Here is a 12,894-nt window from a genome sequence, read left to right as displayed (position 1 = left end):
AATCCAGGGTTCATATTTTACTACATTCCTGTGGTTCCATTTTTATATTAGTGAACATCCTTTTCCTTCTTGGAGGAAGAGAGTTAATGGTTCAAGTAGTTGGGGGCAAAAAGTTGCCAGTAATATGGCTCTAAAGAAAGAGCTCTTATCTATAAGCCTGGACATCTGGGTTCTGGCCCCCGCTCTGCTCCCAGCTAGCCCTGTCACTGCGGGGAGGGAGAGGAGTTATTGAAATTCCAACTTCTTTGAGCATCTCAGGAGCCTCTCAGCTGCAAACTTTAACTCATCACACAAAAACCAATAGAATCCCTAGCCTTCTTACAGCCAAATCTGTCTCTTTGGTCTCTGATAAATGTTTTTCTTTGTGGTTCTGTAGGAATCAAGGCTATGAGATCCAGAATGTTTAGATTTCAGAGATCCAAAGGGTATTATCTTAGTGTCCCTTCTAGTAAAAGCACTACTCTGAGAAGGTCTAGGATTTGGAGCCACATATCCACCCATTCGGAGAGGAATACAACCTCAGTAAAGTCCTAGAGAAATGGACCAGTTTGGAGGTGGGGTGCATGCTGGGATAGTCTACAACCTTTTGTTGATTTCAGAGTGCCAAGGCACATGCCCCATTCTACATAAACGGTGTCAACAGAGAAAAGGCACTGTTGATCCCTTCTTGAAGCTGATATAGTAAAACACCCCAGGATTTACTTTTTTAAATTGTTATATTAGCTTTTTATTTTGAAATAATTTCAGACTCAGAAAAAAATCACAATAGAATACAGAATTCTCTTATACTGTTCATCCACATTCACCAAATGTTAGCATTTAACTGCCTTTTAACTGCCTTTATCATTCTCCCTATACACACACACACACACACACACTTTTGATATTTTGAGAGTTTTGAGAACCAGTTACAGACATGATGCCCCCCTTACCACTATATTTAGTAACATATTTGTATTTATTTACCTCTATATTTAGTACATTTATTTTTAGCTCTGTATAGTTCCTAAAAACAAGAGGCCGTTCTCTTATATAACCACAGTTTAATTTTCAACAACATGAAATGAACAGTAATGCTGTTTTATAATCTATAGACCTTACTCAGATTTGACAAGTTGTTTCAGTGAATGTGCTCTATGGCAGAGGGGAAAACCCACAGCACAAAACGTAGCAAATAGGTGTCAGGAGCCTTTAGTCGCCTTTAATCTGGATCCATTCCACAGTCATGTTGACTTTTGTGACCTTGCTGTTTTCTGTGGCCAACAGGCCAGTTATTTGTAGGAAGTCCCTCAGTTTGGTTTTATCTGATGTTTCCTCTTGTCTGGGGCAAGAGCGCCACAAGAGAAGCCGGGTTCTTCCCAGAGTGTCCTGCCCGGCGCCCGCTTTGCCCTGTCCCTGATGATATTTTCTTTCATCACTTGGTCAGGTGCTGTTTTTCAGGTTTCTCAACTGTGAAGGGAAAATTAGTAAGTGTCTATGAGGAGATGCTTTGGAACCATCTAAATATCCTGTTTCTCATCATAATTTAGCTCACTAGTTTCAGCAGTCATTTTAGGATTCTTACCTGAAGCGTTTATTACTAGTTGGTTGCCAGATGGTGAGTTTTCTTTTCTCTTTTAAAACAATGGTGCCTGTAATTTAGTTTTGTCTGTGTTGGGGCTTCATTGCTGTGTGGGCTTTCTCTAGTTGCGGCAGGCGGGGCTGCTCTCTAGTTGTGGAGCACGGGCTTCTCACTGCGGTGGCTTCCCTTGCTGCAGCGCATGGGCTCTAAGGTGCGCAGGCTTCAGTAGCTGGGACGCTTGGGCTTCGTAGTTGGGCTCAAGGGCTCTAGAGCACAGGCTCAGTAGTTGTGGCACACGGGCTTAGTTGTTCCGTAGCATGTGGAATGTTCCGGGATCAGGGATGGAACCTGTGTCTCCTGCATTGGCAGGCGGATTCTTTACTACTGAGCCACCAGGGAAACCCTGACTTTTCTGATTTTCTATTTTTCTTTCTGTATTGAAATTATACACCATTCAGTTTCTAATGACATACCAGAAAGATTGTAAAAGAGAAAATATCTGGGCTAATCTAAATCCATAGGAAACAAAAACACCCCTTTCCCCTCCCCTTAATCCCAGAGCCCAGGTACTTTGCTAAGTGGCTTATCTGTCTATATTTAACACAGTGGAAATATGCAGAGCTGTTGGAAGTTGTTCCTAAGGCTGCTTTCTATTTGAGATAACAAGTAATTCCTAATCTTCTCTGAGAACCTTCTCTCCTCAGGTTGACCCTGCACTTTTTCTCATAAGGTCTTGATCTTATTCTTCCTTTCCTGGCCCTCTCTCAGCATGCACACACACACAGGCACTCTCACAAATACACCAGCTCACACACACACACCCCTTAGAACCTGACTTTTAAAGCTGGTGAAGCCAAAGTTGTTTTCTAAACATCACCTCAACCCTCTTATCCTCTTTCAAGGCATGACTGGCAAGTTGACATTCCACAGGTGCCCTCACTTCCTTTGACTTCTAGCTCAGCCCTTTCAGTTACCTGTTCTCGGGTCTTGGAAGCTCACACACTCAAGATGAATCTAATTCCATTCTCTCTCTCTCTCCAGTGTAAAATGTCACTTTGTTATCTACAATTTCTTACTCTTAAAATGCCTTTCAAAAACAGAACTCAGAACAGACCTCTCCTACATTAGGCACCTGAAATACAGAACTATGTTTAAGACTCTTTGCCAGTTACTTCTTTCAGAAGATTTCTGACCTTCATGTCTATTCTTCCCATCTATGAAAACCATTCTTTCCTTGGGAAAATCATTTTCCTTACAATAGACATCAAAAGATCTTAGATTATTCTAACAATTTGTTATATGTTTTTTAGGGAAGCTGACTTTCACTCATACCAAAGAAACAGTGGCCATGAATGACCCATATCCACAAAAACCTTCCTCCTGGTTAATAGTCTGTTAATTTTCATATTAAGAAACTGGATCTTGTTTGCCTTATAATATTATACTTCTCAAGCAGAATGGAAACATTTCAGAAACCATCCTCTGGTCTAAAATCCATGGCACAGTCACCTGCTTCTAGGAGGAGGAATATATTGATAACTAACCTTTTGTCATAAATCTTAAACTAGGAATAGAAATGGTAGATCTACTAAATAAAACTGACTTATTCCCCAGGAACTAATAGGGTATTCAGTTACTAGTTAGTAGCAGAAATTACTATCTTTGGAGAAAGTCCAATTTCTCATGAGTCACCTTGTTTTTTTAATTAGGAAATGTTGAGAGATGATATTTTCTTCTCCCTACTTAAAATCCCCAAGTGACAGCACTTACTTGCTTTATCCTTGAATAGGATGAGAAACAAAAAAATCCTCATCAGCAGTTTTGGCCACTCTGGGAACACAGATCTTTTATTCCATGAAATTCACTAGCCAAAAGCCTTTCTGGTTCTAGATACACCCACTGTCATGAGCAGAGAGTCAAAGCAATGCATTACCACACCTCTGTTAATTAATACATTACAGTCATTCTTACACATCTGTAGGATTTTAGTTCCAGGACCATCCCTCCCTATATCCCCCACCACTGCTGCTAAGTCACTTCAGTCGTATCCGACTCTGTGTGACCCCATAAATGGCAGCCTACCAGGCTCCCCCGTCCCTGGGATTCTCCAGGCAAGAACACTGGAGTGGGTTGCCATTTCCTTCTCCAATGCAGGAAAGTGAAAAGTCAAAGTGAAGTCGCTCAGTTGTATGCAACTCTTAGCGACCCCATGGACTGCAGCCTACCAGGCTCCTCCACCCATGGGATTTTCCAGGCAAGAGTACTGGAGTGGGGTGCCATTGCCTTCTCCGATCCCCCACCACTGCAGATACTAAAATCTAAGAATGCTCAAGTGCCATATATAAAATGGAATTGTATTTGCATATAACCTGCACATATTCTTCTATATACTTTAAATCATTTCTAGATTACTTACAATACTTAATACAATATAAATGCCTTATAAATCATGGCCAGTATGTAACACATAACAATTTTGATTTTTGGAACTCTATGGAATTTTTTTTCCAAATGTTTTTGATCCATGGTTGGTTGAATCTTTGGGTGTGGAACCCACGGATATGGAAGACCATATTTCCAAATACTGACTGTTGAAGATTTCTCTGTAAATTATATGATAGTTTATCCTCAGAACTTTTGACATGGACAGTCAAGTACTTTGGCAGAACCTACCTGTAAGTTCAGATATTGTAATAGATAGCAGGTCAGAAAAAGATGTGACCTCTAGGAATTCAGGGTTGCATATTTTATCTCTAGCCTTCCCTTCTTGGTTATAGTCACTGTTGTTGGAGGAAGGGCTGCTCGCATGGTATTTTCATGGTAAACCCATGAAAATAATGAGTTTAGGCAGTTGTATCAACAAGATACTGGGTTGGGACCATCTCCATCAATTGATATAAAAAGGACCTTGATAGTGTTATGTGACAGCCTGGATGGGAGGGGAGTTTGGAAGAGAATGGATACGTGTATATGTATGATTGAGTTTGCTGTCCACCGGAAACTATCACAACATTGATAATTGGCTATACTCCAATATAAAATAAAAAGCTTTTCAAAAAAAGGACAGTGATAGGTCACAGACATTAAGGACTTTGGTTAAATCTTGAAAACTATCTCAAGCAAGATGGGAAAACTTAAAAATCAGTAGGAGTTATACTTGCAAGAGAATGATATACACCATATATTAAAATTCATGAATTAATGATGATTCTCAAGCAAATAAAACAAAACCAGTGGTCAGTGTTTGGAGATTGGAGCCAAGGGACTCATTCTTCTGAAAATGATATTACAAGGAAAAGAATAAAACACTTATCCTGTTTGTCCTGCCTGTACTGTATATCAGTGCAGCCAACTAGCTGATAAGAGAAAGTTTTTTATAGAAGAATTCCAAATAAGAATGAAGAAGGAATGATGAATAATATCAGTGTTTTGTCACTGTGAAAATAATGTGCTTAGTTTCTCAGTTGTGTCTGACTCTTTTTGACCCCATGGATTGTGTAGCCTGCCAGGCTCCTCTGTCCATGGGATTCCCCATACAAGAATACTGGAGTGGGTAGCCATTCCCTTCGCCTGAGGTTCTTCCTGACCTAGGGATCGAACCTGAGTCTCCTGCATTGCGGGTGGATTCTTTACAGTCTGAGCCACTGGGGAAACCCATGAAAATAATGAGTTTAGGCAGGTGCATCAATGAGCACGTAAAACTGTTAGTTGATAGACTTATGGGGAGCTTAAAGATAGTTGGATCAGTCTGGCAACACTTGAAGCCACCTATCAATCTTAACATATCCAAAAGAGAAGAAGCCCGACATTATTTTGCTTTGTGATGCAATGCAAGAGGAAATATACATGTAAAACATTCTTACTGCAAAATTGAACCTGATTCTTATTAAAGCTCTAGATATAACTGCAAATACGTAAGAACTATAGGTACCAGAGGACCATATTAAATGATGCCATATGGGTGGTAACTGAATATTTGAAAAAAAAAATCTTTTACTAATACTTACTAGAGCATTTACAGATGAAATTACTTGATGTCTGTGTTATGCTTCAAAATAATCTGTTGGGCAGAAAAGTAGGAATACATATGAAGCAAGATTGGTTGGGAGTTGGTAGTTATGATGCTGACATGGAAGTAAAGGTTCATTATAAACTTGCTATAATATAGATACCGCAGGCATCAGTCATCTCAAAATCAATGTGCTTTTCTTTCTCTTTTGGTAATAGAATCACCTAGGTTTGACAAATATGTTACCACACTTTTAACGTTCCTAAATTTGCATGGAAATGTGTAATACTCTGAGGATGAATAAACCATGAAAAAACATATATCTCTTCCAATTGGGATATATGTTTATTCTCATATGATCCCTGAAATCAGGGGCTGATTTTTCTTAATATCTGGCCAGGTGAGTGAACAGCTGATATCATACCAGCATATGGACTGGGAAAACATGGGCTGGACCGCGGAAGACTCTTTCACGTTCACAGTGTCCTCCCCGCCAGCAGCTCTAGGCCCTGAGGAGTTTCATATAACTATTTCGTATGAAATTAACGAACCTGGCCGGCAGAGTCGTCTGCTTGCAAATACAGGTAATTCCACCTTATCCTACTGATAAAGTCAATACCTTATCTCCACTTATTAGAACAGGGACATTTGGGGAATAAATCTTTCCCTTTTTAATCATCAATGCCATGATATCAATCTTTGAAATAAAACTTTTATGTCTATGAAATGTGTTATTTCTTTATGTATGCTTTTTCTCTGGGCCTCTGCTTTTTCCTCTCCTGAGCCTTAATAGTTTCAGTGGGGAAAGAATGGAAAATTAGCTTTCAAGAATTCCTATTTGTACTTCCAAACGGGGACCTCACCATGCCCACGACTGAAAACTGTTGATGGAAAATGAACATAACAAAAAGGGTAAATTCTTGAAAAGAAAGAGATACTGAAAGCTATACCTGTTTCTATGGTAAGAGAAAGTCCAGTAGTGGGAAAGTTAGGAGATGGACTTGTTATAAATGAATCTCAAGGTTTAAAACTCTCTTACTTGAAATACTGACTTCATAGAGTGGGCGTGTGTATTTAAAATTAATTTTTTTAGTATGCCTTGGGTAGCAATGCTAATTCAGATACTAAGGTGTTTTGGATCATCCACTGGGACAGGCAAATGTGAGATCATTTGAAAGTTCTAATGAAATGCCACTTTGTTCTTTACATGTGTTTTTAACAGGAGCTGTTGTCAAGGAGGGAGACAAAGTTCTCATTGACCAATCTAAGTTAGATGCGTCCAATCTCTTACTTAAATTGCCCAAATCTCAGCGTTCTTTATACGAAATTTGGTTCCAAGTTACATCTCTTCCTCACCATGGAACTCTTATGGTTGGAGAGAGAAATATTACCAAGAGAAAACCCAATTTCTCTCAATATATAATTAATACATTTGGAGTCACATACCTTCACGATGACTCTGAATCACTGGCTGATAACTTTACCTTTGCTGTTTGGCCCAATGAAAAGAGCAAGTCCACCATGAAGCCAGAGGCCGACTTTCATGAAGAGATGTTTAACATCACCATCACTCCTATAAATGACCAAGCACCGGAATTAAAGACAAAAGGGCTTCGACTGCAAGTTCTGCAGGGCAATAGGTTGGTTTTAGGACCTGAAAACCTGAAAGTGGAAGATCTAGACAGTCCTCCAGAAGAGGTCAGGTATGTGGTCATCCGTGATCCTAATAATGGCTTTTTGGCAATGGCGCACCATCCGCATGTACCCGTTCACCACTTCACACAAGCCGACATTGATAACTCTCAGGTGTGGTTCGTACACGATGGAAGCCCATCCTCTGGGGCGTTTTACTTCAGTGTCAGCGATGGCCAGCACCGCCCACTCTATAAGCTCTTCCACCTGGATGTCATCCCCGTCTCCATCACCCTTGTGAACCTCACTGACCTTCTTTTTCCACAAGGCCAGACAAGTGTCACCGTCACTGGCGCTCACCTGTCAGCAGTGACCAATGGGAGGAGCCCCCACGTCACTTACAAGGTTATGCGGCCCCTCCAGCATGGTCATCTGCTCATTGAAGATCAGGAGGTCGTCAGTTTTGGACAGGAAGATCTGAATTTAGGAAAGCTGTCTTACCACATGACAAACCTCACTGCCTCAGAGGACCAGCTACAGTTCTCACTGTTTACCTCAGAAAGCAACCTGACAGGACAAACACTGGGCATCAGAGTGCAGCCGTTACTGCGGGTGTCGTCAGGCCTGACAGTTGCCAACAGAGTGGCCCATCAGCTGACAAGAAAGGACCTTGATGCTACTGAGCTTGCTAACAGGACTAACAGTGATCCCACATTTGAAGTGACAGAACCCCCTGTCCACAGCAGACTTGTACGAAGAGCAGGCTGGGACACTGCCTTGGAAGATGCTACTCTGTTCACTCAGAGGGATATTGACCAAGGACTGCTGATTCTTGAGCCGCATGCCAATCTAACGGGCCCCAACAGCCTCAGTGACTCTTTCACGTTTCTGCTCAGGGCAGACCACGTCCAACCAGCGACAGGGTGTCTCCCCTTCACCATAGTGCCACCTGACCCCTTTTTTTCGCAGACTTTTACCCCCAATGTTTCCTTCTTAGTCACTGATAACCTTGTGACTATCGGTGTTTCTCAGGAAAAGCCTGTGGTTTCCTCAGAACCCACAACACAGACAGGAACTCTGGGGAAGCTGACCCAGACCAGATGGCCGGAAGCAGCTCCCTGGGGACGACACAGTGGTGAAGAGCCCACTCTGGATGTCATGGCTTCTCCCACCAGAGTCATTTGGTCACCAGATGCCACCAGAGCCAGCCCTGGGGCCCCTACCCAGACCAGGGAGAGCAGTCACCCTCTGATGGTCATCATGCCACTGTCAGTGGTGCTCTTCCTGCTAATAGTAACCGTGGTGGCCTCGTGTGTCTGGCTGCTGGGCCGGAAGGCAGACAAGGCAACACCTCTTATTAAGCCCCAGATCAACCTAGAACCCACAACCGCAGGTCCTAGGCCAGAGAGGAGCCCAACGGTTCCCACCGTCACAGTGACACCTCTCCCAAGAAGCTCCGGCAGTGCTCCAGTCAGTCTTTTCAGGGCCCCACCATGTGAACGCATGGAGAAGTCTCCAGCTTCCGAGCCAGCAGAAAGATGTGCTCCATGGGAGACATGGATGAATTTGGATCCTGACATGGTCAAGCTCTGCAGACAAACCAACCCAGCACTAAAGCACAAGCAGTACTGGGTGTAGACTCAGGGCGCTCATTCCTCACTGACCGCCTGCTGTGTGCCAGGTCCTGGGATACCAAGGCAGAGAAATGCTGGTTGGATCAACCGAGAAAAGCCTGGCTCTGCCACCCCTTGGTGCTCAGTTTCAGCTCCATGGTTAGATGCTGGCAGGTGCTCACTGTAACTTTTGTGCAACACTCACCTTAGGGGGTGTCCACAAGTTTTGTGTGCCTTCTTCTAGACCCAGTGCTCTGAGTGTGCTTAAGATTTTGTCACTGTTTACATGACAGAACGTGCTGACCTGACTGCAGATTAACACAGGAGCTATAGTTAGTGGAGGAAGGCTTTGAATGTTTTTCCTTGAAGATTCACTCTCTGAGTGAGTCAGTGAGGAAGTGAAGGAACTGTGTCAGCAAGTAGAAGAGGGAATTGATCGTATCTGTGAGTTTGTTTCTGGTGTTTTTCTGTAATGACTTTTCCTCCTTGGAGTCTCCAGCTTTGATTTCCTAATGCAGGAAATGCCTTGGTGCTCTAGATAGTGGGACAGTCTGGCCCCTTTTGAAGGTATTCATTGAACACATTATGTTTAATCAAGAGGCCTTGTCTATTCTGATTTGTAACATCAAACCTGTTGTACAAACATTATTTGAAGCCCTAAGGAATAGGTTTAATGCTTTTGTGATGCCTCAGTTTGGCTTAACTTTACAATGAATTGAAATAATGGCAAATTTGTATTTGACTTGCCTAGTCGAGCCTACAATTGGCCAACCCAGCTTCAGTTTCCACAGCTATAAAATGGATACATCAATACTTCTATTAGTTAGAAATGCTTTGGGTAGCAAATCATCAGACATCTGCTATGAGTGGGATTTAGGTTGGGGACTGGCGAACTTGTTCTGTGCAGGGCCATATTGTAAAAATATTTTGGTTTTGTGGATCACATATGGGTGTTTATTTTTATTTTTTAACAACCTTTTAAAACTGTAAGAACAATTCTTAGTTCCTGGATGTGACCCACAGACTGTAGTGTGCCGATTGTTGGTTTAGCTAAGCAATAAAAATTTTGAATTATTTCAACTAACAGGCAGCCTAAGGTGGATATTCCAAGGCCAGTTCAGCAGTTCAAAGACATCATCGAGGACTGAAGCTCTTTTGTTCTTTCTACTTTACCTTCCTCAAGCTATTGGCATTTCAGCCTTTTATTTAGTTCCTTGTGGCTGTGAGATAGCTGCTGAAGCTCCAAGTAATATAGCCCCACTCAAAGGCAAAAATCCTAGTGGGTGAAAAGGAGAGATGGCCGAAAGACTTTTTCTAGAGAGGATCTTATTTATTGTTATTTGCTGATATTTTTTAAAATCTTGAGGCCTTCCCAAGCATTTCCCCCACTTTTATCTCTTATTGTCTAGAACCGAGCTACATGTTTCCCATCCCTTGACCAACCACTGGCAAAGGGAAAGGGGATTTGCATGATTGGCGTCTCTTCCGGAGCTGGGACAGGATTCTGCCAGCTCAGAGATCAGTGAATCCAGGAGTTCTCTGGTAGTCTAGTGGTAAGGATTCAGTGCATTCACTGCAATGGCCCTAGTTCAGTCCCTGGTTGGGGTAACTGAGATTCCACAAGCCATTCAGCAGGGCCGAAAAAATTTTAAGAAAAGATCAATGAATCAGCCCACCATGTAATTACAGAGGGCTGGGAAATGGCCATAAGACAGGCAATGAATAAAATCTACTAAAAAAGTTTTCAAGTATTGAAATATTGAAATACTTGGGAAATGAAGATTTTGAGTTTTCAAATTGGTATCTAATATCTCCTTTTCATATTTTAATGATTTTCTTAAAGCCAGTGTTTCTAGGGTGGGGGGGAGGAATTTCTTCCTAAGAGACATTTGGCAATATCAGGAAACATTTTTGGATTTTACAGCTGGTGCTGATGGCATCCAGCGAGCATAGGCCAAGGATGCTGCTAAATATCCAACGTTGTACAAGAATTTTCTGGCCTCAAAAGTCAGTAATGCCAAGTTGAGAACCCTGGTTAAAGTCATAAATGTGGAGTTCTCCTTTATATCCAGTGAAGGATTAATAGATCCATTACCAAGTCTAGGCAAAAACTGTATTCTAAAAATGGAATGGAAGGGTAAAAATTCCATAGTGTGTTTGAAATTGTGATAGGCTAAAGGCAAACATGAACATTTTTAAAGAGAATATTAAAAACCAAACAAAACTTGACCAGACTCATTTCTTTATAATCTTTTGTCTAAGGAAAAAAGCTTCCTTGTACTAACAGGTGGAACACATCAGGAGAAAAAGAGAGAAAAGGGGGGAGGGGGGAGGATATTTACAAAGGTAAAGATGAGGTCAGAGTGTCCCCAAAAGTCTGATGCCCCTAAAGTGTTCCGTATAGAAAAGGCTTTTTCCTTACCTTCTCCCTTTTCTGCTCTTCTAGGTTGCTTTTCTCTCCCAACCCAATTTTAACTGTTCTTGTGGAAGCAGATTTCACAAACTACAGAATAAATGGAAGTATAGCATATGTAGGGGCTTCCCTTGTAGCTCACTTGGTGAAGAATCTGCCTGCAATGCAGGAGACCTGGGTTCGATTCCTGGGTTGGGAAGATTCCCTGGAGAAGGAAATGGCAACCCACTCCAGTATTCTTGCCTGGAGAATCCCATGGACGGAGGAGCCTGGCTGGCTATGGTCCATGGGGTCTCAAGAGTTGGACACAACTTAGCAACTAAACCACCACCACCATAACATATGTAGGCCTAGAGACAACTACCCTGTCTTAGATCCTTAGATGTATGCCACAGACAGCTTTTGCCACCATCCCTGGCCATGGACAACTGCTGCTGAACTAGGCTTCTCTTTGTTGTTGTTGTTCAGACACTAAGTCATGTCCACCTCTTTGTGACCCCATGTACTGCAGCACACCAGGCTCCTCTTTCCTCCACTGTCTCCCAGAGTTTGTTCATATTCATGTCCACTGAGTCAGAGATGCTATCTAATCATTTCATCCTCTACTAGATTTCTCTGCTCTTCTCCCAAAAGTGATTCTCTCCTGCAGTTTCTGGATTCCTGAATTTTATATAGACCTCCCAAGTGTTTTTTGTACTTGATCCCTTTAGAAAAAAGGAGGAATGAGAGTCATAATCCAAGGTTGGTTTGATCACTGTACAACATAGGATTGTTCTTAGGTCTGTTCTAAGTAGTCAGACACTCAGCAGAAGCAGAATGGCAATGTGTGCTTGAGTTTGTACATAGAAAGAGAAGGCCAAGGAGCATCTTTGCATACAGTAAGTGAGCCTTTGCTCTCCTTTGACTGGGAAGGAGAATACCTGTTCTTTGTGGAAGAGCTGGACATACTTGGCTCTATGACTATGTTGGCCTCTTCCTTGCTTCAGCCATAAAGTCTCTGGAGCTAGGACTACCAGCCAAACCAAACAAAAAAGCCTGATTTCCCTCCTCTTTTTCCTGTTAACTCTGCAACTCCAAACAAACTTGGTGTCCATTTTGGAATAAGACACACACAGCTGCTTTAAAATGATAATTCATATTGTTTGTGAGTGTGCCTGCTAGAATAAGAACATCCGTGTGAGATCCAGATGTCAAGACTCAGTCATAAATCAAGTAATTCAAATAGAGCTTGGAAAGATTTCTTCCAGAGGATCTGGAGTATTCTACCGATTTGCATATGGGTTCAATTAAAAGGAAACAATGCCTATCATTTGGTGCTGGCTCAAATAAAACATGAAATGAAACATTTTGGCAAAGCCTTGTTTAGTATTAAATCAGTCCGAAAAGGTTTCTCCCATATGCAGTACTATAACTGCATAGTCTCAATTCTGTCATGATGAATTCAATGCTTCTTAACAAGGGACTGGGCTTCCCTGGTGGCTCAGATGGTAAATAATCCGCCTGCAATGCAGGAGACCTAAGTTTGATCCCTGGGTTGGGAGATCCCCTGGAGAAAGGAATGGCTACCCACTCCAGTGTTCTGGCCTGGATAATTCCATGGGCAAAGGAGCCTGGCAGGCTACAGTCCTTGGGATTGCAAAGAGTCGGAAGCGACTGAGCAACTTTC

At 42.1% G+C, this 12,894-nt stretch overlaps 1 protein-coding gene across 1 annotated transcript in view; it reads left to right on the top strand.

The window, feature by feature from the left end:
- Positions 1 to 12,571, top strand: part of LOC147350351 (chondroitin sulfate proteoglycan 4-like) — a 74,457-nt gene extending 61,886 nt beyond the window's left edge. Inside the window, exons 9-10 of the mRNA XM_086362585.1 lie at positions 5,971 to 6,154; positions 6,793 to 12,571. Of these exons, the coding sequence (XP_086218711.1) occupies positions 5,971 to 6,154; positions 6,793 to 8,840 (2,232 nt within the window). The 3' untranslated portion in view covers positions 8,841 to 12,571. The remainder of the gene's footprint in view (positions 1 to 5,970; positions 6,155 to 6,792) is intronic.
- Positions 12,572 to 12,894: the final 323 nt, after the last annotated feature.

Source organism: Bos grunniens, chromosome 20 (genome assembly GCF_055505025.1).
Source record: "Bos grunniens cultivar Pamir isolate PY7600 chromosome 20, Bosgru_T2T1.0, whole genome shotgun sequence".
Taxonomy (NCBI): Eukaryota; Metazoa; Chordata; class Mammalia; order Artiodactyla; family Bovidae; genus Bos; species Bos grunniens.
The sequence above is the reverse complement of the archived record's forward strand: the minus strand, read 5'-3'. Positions and strand labels throughout refer to the sequence as shown.